The sequence below is a fragment of the Chrysochloris asiatica genome, unplaced genomic scaffold (genome assembly GCF_000296735.1).
Source record: "Chrysochloris asiatica unplaced genomic scaffold, ChrAsi1.0 scaffold00127, whole genome shotgun sequence".
Lineage (NCBI taxonomy): Eukaryota > Metazoa > Chordata > Mammalia > Afrosoricida > Chrysochloridae > Chrysochloris > Chrysochloris asiatica.
In genome coordinates, this window is record NW_006408645.1 from 3,986,206 (window position 1) to 3,992,443 (window position 6,238).

General features: G+C 41.5%; 1 protein-coding gene across 1 annotated transcript in view; it reads right to left on the bottom strand.

Moving 5' to 3' along the window:
- The window catches only part of ITGA9 (integrin, alpha 9), a 497,442-nt gene that overhangs the window by 406,814 nt on the left and 84,390 nt on the right, over nucleotides 1-6,238 (bottom strand). The window contains exons 7-8 of the mRNA XM_006869158.1: nucleotides 3,260-3,345; nucleotides 740-808 (exon numbers count right to left, since the gene is read on the bottom strand). Coding sequence (XP_006869220.1) covers nucleotides 740-808; nucleotides 3,260-3,345 — 155 coding nt within the window. The remainder of the gene's footprint in view (nucleotides 1-739; nucleotides 809-3,259; nucleotides 3,346-6,238) is intronic.

The window sequence follows — 6,238 nt, forward strand, 5'->3', positions numbered from 1 at the left end:
GGGAATGCTGCTATTCATCAAAAGAATCACTAGCTGACTTCATTTTAGGCAGCAATTATGGTGCATGTAATGGAAATTTGCAGGAAATGGAGAGAATTAAGGATAGGGTGGGGACGATCCAGGCAGATAGGCCTTGCCCAGGACTCACTTCAGGGGAAACGTCTGTTCCAAAGCTCTAAGTAGAACTGGGTGAGTGTGTTTGGGTTCTCTTTGTTTGACAATCTTCCCCATAGTAATAGCAGCCGAGAGCCATAGGAGGGAGAAAGAGGATAATGCTGGGGACAGTGAGAACCATTTGTCTGCATGCCTCTTTTGAAAGCCATTGCTAATAAGAACAGGTTGGCTAGATGAATACCTGTATAGGATCTCTCTGTAGGTATGGATGTGTATGTGTGAGACAGAGATGATGATGCTGTGAAACAAAGGCAGAGAGAAGCCAAATGTGTAGCAATTTTGACAACTAGTGTCTGAACTATGGACCATGTTTTGAAGCTCTATGCTGTAACCTGGCCATATACAAACTCATCTGGCTACATGACGTTTCCCAAAACAAGAACAAGTGAGTGCCATGGATCTTCAGATGCATTTACTGCTGGGATGATACAGTCCCTGAGTGCTGACAGACCCCTTATGTAAATACAGGACACAGGGAAGACCTTTAAACTAATTTTGTGAAACTTCAGCAGTGACTCACACATGATCACATCTCAGAAACAATCGCTTATACCAAAAATCTCACCTTTTTACCTGATGCCTGAAAAATCTTAATTAAGGTACCTGATCTTCGGTCAGCTCTAAAAATATACACCTATGGAATGAAAGGAAAAAAAAAAAATCTAGTTAGGATAGAATTAATGACCAAAGATATTTATCAGCATCCTCCTGGGAATCCTATTTATATACCAGACCAGGCACGTGGCGGGCATGCTTACATGGAATGATGATAATGAAGACGTTAGAGTAACTCTCATTTCACCAAACCCTCTATAAAAAACCGTGTCCTTCAGTCCTCACATGAGAATCAAATCACCTACATTATTCCTGGGCCATCCTGAGCCACACTGTTTCGGGAATCCAAGCACAGTTAAGACCCAACGATCTTCTGACTTGTCAGCAAATAATGCAACCCCTGGAAAAAGTCATCATTTTCTTTCTTGAAATATTTCTGCCTGTACTTTTATTAATTAGGATGGTATGAGGTATCACAAAGTTAATATTTTAAACAAAACAGTTTGCCAAAGTGAGTCCCCAGAACATCAGAGCTATAGGATCTGTGTGGGCAAATGTCAATTTAGTTTGGGAAATGCCAAGTTAAGTGACAGTAAATAAACTTTACTGTGGGACTTTTCAGGACCTTTCATAAGCTCATTTACATTACAAATCTCTGTTTCTGAAGAACTTCTCAGTTTACTGGACTATGGAAGTTCTTTGTCAAGTTGCCATCTTCTGGGAACCAAGGTAAGGAACTTTCCCATGCAGTACGGATGCTGCCATCTTAATGAGGATGTTTTCGTGCCCTAACACCAGAAACGAGTGACCTCAAAATCCTGATGGGTCCTTGGGAATCAAGTTTATCCCAGTCACAGTTCCTGGGAATGTGGAGTAGTCAACAATTTTATCACAGTTACAACTACTTTTCTCAACTTCTCTCATGTTCTTTTATATATATATCTATATAAATATATAGATATATATATAAACTGAATGCAGATTTGCTCTGTCTGGCTCTGTCAGTTGTAAACACCATTCTTATCTTAAGGCTTGGCAAGGATTCACCAGTCATTACAACAATCTAAAGGGAAAATAATAAAATTAGATCGGGTTTTCTGCAACTAGGGAGAAAACAAAGCTGATACTGTCAGCAAGGATACATTCGCATTGCTGTGAACTGGAATGTGAGCAATTTCATCAAAACTACAGAGATGCTTTGTAGCTCCCAGTTTCTCTCCAAGATGACACTATTAGTGCATTTTTCTCCCCTTGTAGAGAAGTTCATGTGCTATGAAAGACCCACCTCTTTCTTGATGTTATCTCAGTTCATGTGCGTGCCTTCCCCCTTGCTCAGTGCCCTGAGTTTATCTGGGTTTGTTTTCAGAGGCTTTCTCCACCGTATCTACTACCATTAGGAGGGAAGGAGACATGTGCACCAGAAATGTGAACTGTCACCGGTTGCCAAGATGTGGACCCCACTCATGGTGACTCCACTTGTGTCAGAGCAGAACTCTGCTCCATGAAAACAGATCACCAGGCATTTCTTCCCAAGGTATCTCTGGGTGAACTTGAACGTCGAACCTTTTGGTCAGCAGATGAGCAAATTGCAGGGAACTAAGCCTCATGAGCACATACATCACAGTCAAGCATAGTCAATTGGATGGTTCCTTAGCACCCTCCTTATATCGAGAACCTGACTGAAGACTCCAAGTAACAGTGATCTCAGATCATCTGCGAGTCTCCAGAACCCAGACTTCATTTACCTGAGCCTTAGGAGACAGGGCCAGACTCTGGCCTGGCCACCTCTGAGGACTCAGATCCAAAGATCAGCTCTTTGTTCAGTCTTTCCCATCAGACGTCTTGGAGAGTTTGTTAAAAATGTAAATTCTTCATCCACTGGGCCTGCCCAAACTGGATGTCCTGTACCTTCAAGCTAAAGAACCAGTAAGCTTAAGTGTTCAAACTCCAGGCCCTGAGAGTTCACAATTTCAGTCTAGGGGGTCTTCTCTACACTCTAGGAAAAGCCAAGCCCACATATTCCGAGGCCAGCCTTTTAGCTAACCCAGCCTTGTGATATCAATGCTTCTTCTAAAACATTGGGGAAATAACTATGAGACTCTGGGCACAACATAAAGTCCCCCAAACCTGGAATTAGACCTGGCTCCATTAAGTCAAAGTCAAACTTGAGAAAGGATTGGTGGAAGAGATATTTGAATTTGGAAGTTCTGGATGTCATCTTCTAGTGAACGCCATGATGTCATGGATCAGTCTTATAAATCACATACACACACAGAGTCAACTATAGAAAACCTCAAATGAGTAAAAACAAAGAACGAAGAGGTCTGAGAGTATTATTCACTCTCTGATTAAGCTGCCAAAGCAAACCGTTAAAAGTGTTTGGAAGAAGACAAGGAGTTCCTCATTACTTCAGCGTTTTTACCCAGGAGAATGTTCATTAAGATCAAAGGAAGATGGTACACTTATACAACAGAGGCAGCATATTCCATTCTCTGTCTAACCAATGCTATTCCATAGACTTTGTTCTCACCTTTCCAATGCCTTCATCCTGTGGAGCGCCTCCTACAACATCGATGGTGGATGGGTGAGAGAAATGACCGGCAGTCACTGCGTAGCCTGAACAGGATGGGTAACAACCAATGCCAGAGTTGAGAAAGAAGAGCAGGGAAGAAAAACATTCATCAGAAGGAAACATTTCTCAGCATGCGCCCAACACTGGACAGTTATGTTGTAGTTTTTCCCAGAGCATGAGCTATGGCAGCTGCCATTCAGTAGTCTCAGGCTGAAATGACCCATCTCACAAAAGGAAATGTGCACAAGGGCATTAAGGCAAGAAAGAGTGCTTTCTGGACAGCCTCTTTGGAACAGGTACAGTGGTATCTTTTTTAAGATATAATTTTCATACAATAAAGTACACACATGTGAAGCACAGAGTTTGATAAATGTATATACATATGCAAATCTGCAACCACCACCCAGATGGAGAAAGTAAATATAACAATATAATCATAACTCCAGAAGGTTCCCTCATGCCCTTTTCCAATTAATACCTACCACAAATAGTCATTAATTCTGATTTCTAACACTGTGAGTTTGTCTGTTCTAGAACTGCATTCAATATAACGTCTGTGATGTTCAACTATGTTGTTGAGTTGCTGAATAGTAGCTCATTTCTTTTTATTGATAAGTAGTGTTCCATTGTAGGAATCTATCATAATATCTTTACCTTTTATTATAAATAAAACCAATACAACATTCTTGTACATATCTTTGGAAGTCGTTTTCTGCTTTAATCTCACATATCTGTAAGGAATGTATTATTATTACAAGAGGGCTTCAAAAATCTCACAGAAAAATTCCATTATCTTTTAGCTGCATTTTTCTAAGACCTTTTTGAGGCCCCATTTTATTATTACTTCCTCTTTACTTCCATTTTCCACTATTACTTCCATGTGGAAAGTGGGAGTAAAAGTGGTTCTGCAACATGGCCAAGATCACACAGCAAGCCTGAAATCCAGTCTGTGTGTCTCCAAACCCCTGCTGTTAACCAATATGCTATACTCTCTCCTAAGAGAAGACAGAAAGAAGCTGACAGTGGATGGAGGGATGCATGGAATGATGGATGGATGAACGAATACTTGGTTAAAGAATTTAGATGCAAGAATAATCTGAAACAAAGGGAAAGGTATGCATGAGCTTAGTCAGAATATTTCCAGCTCTCAGAGAGTCTTACTAACAAGTGGTCAGTTCTCTTAGACCCTGCAGAAAACCTGTCTATATGTATGTGTGTATATATACGTGTGTGTATACACACACACATATATATGCATACGCACACACACACATACATATGTATGTATATACATACATACACACATACATATGTATGTATATATACATACATACACACATACACAGTTGCTGTAGAGTCAATTCCAACTCATGGTGCATCACTGTAAGCTATAGGTTTTCAGTAGCTGCTTTTATTTTTGGCTTCTTTTAAGAAACCACTGGATGAACTCAAAGTGCCATCTTGTCAGTTAGCAGTGAACACGTTAACTGTTTGCATCACCCAGGGACCCCTAGAAACCTTATGCAAACTGTCATATATTCCCCAAACCTTGCCAACACCCTCATGGCCATGACTATAAGCAGTCTGGGTTTTATGGTGACACACGCTGCAATCCATTCTTAGTCATCCTGTCACTGATTTCTTTCAGACTGGGGCTCATATCACTGAAGAGTATTATGAGTGATGGCAAAGCCTCAAATGATCCTTTTTAATCCTTGCAGTAGATAAAGGTCTCCATGCTGAATTCAGGGAGAAACACATACTCTAAGATGCAAAGGTCTATCCTAGTTTCTAATATCATTATCTACACTGGGCTCTCTTCTGCCTTCCCTTCATTCTCTGAGTCCCTACCAAGTGTCAGGCACTATACCAAGTTCCAGAATGTGAGATACTCTCCACCTCCAAGGTACTCCAGGCCTATTGAAGGGAACACCTCCAGTGGTTGGCACTATCTGGACAATACACACTGAGGAAGCAGCTCAGCATTAAAGATTCTGGGCTCAGAAATCATGGCTTGAAACCCCAACTTTGCAAAACACATAACCTTGACCAATTCTATAACTTCTTTGTACCTTGGTTTCTTTATCTATAAAATAGAGTTAATGATGATGATAGCTACCTAAGTAATTTGCTTCAAGAACTAAAAGAAATATTATACAGAGCCTGGCATAGATTAAGCAATCAGTAAGTAACAGCATTAAGGAAGGGGCCGGGAAAGCAGAGTAGCAGACACCTCAAAGACTGAGAGTAAAAACATCACTGGGTCTGTGCAATGAAGCGTGTACTTGTTGTTATTAAGTACTGTGGACTCGGTTCTGACCCACTGTTGTTATTCTTAAGTGCCATCGAGTCGATTACGACCCATAGTAACCCTGTATAGGGTTTCCAAGGAGCAGCTGGTGAGCTTGAACCACCAACTTTGCAGTTCAAACAACTTTGCAGTCTGACACATTAGGCCACAGCGCCACACTAGGACATGTAGTTAGAGGGGAGAAAGCGAGTCAGAAAATCCCAGGGAACCTCTAGGCATGTCCCAGATAGGGAAGCTTGAAGTCATGTCTAAGGAGTGTGGAAGTGTACTGTTTTCTCAAGACTGATCTTGTGAGTTGTCTCTACTCATGGTGGTCCCTACACAAAGGGAATCAGCAGCGCCCAGTCCTGCACCATCCCCATGATCAGTTGTAGATAAGAGCACTGTGATACACCGTGCTTTCATTGGCCGATTTGTAGAAATAGATTGCCAAGCCTTTCTTAGTCCACGTTAGTCTAGAAGTTCCACTGAAACCCGCTCAGCACAGTAGCCACACACAAGCCTCCATTGACAATGAAGTGCATGAAGTACACTTGCCAGGAACAGAACCTAGGTCTCCAGCACAGAAGGCGAGGATTCTACCACCAAACCACCAATTCCTCATCACTGCTGTTGTTCAGTGCCGT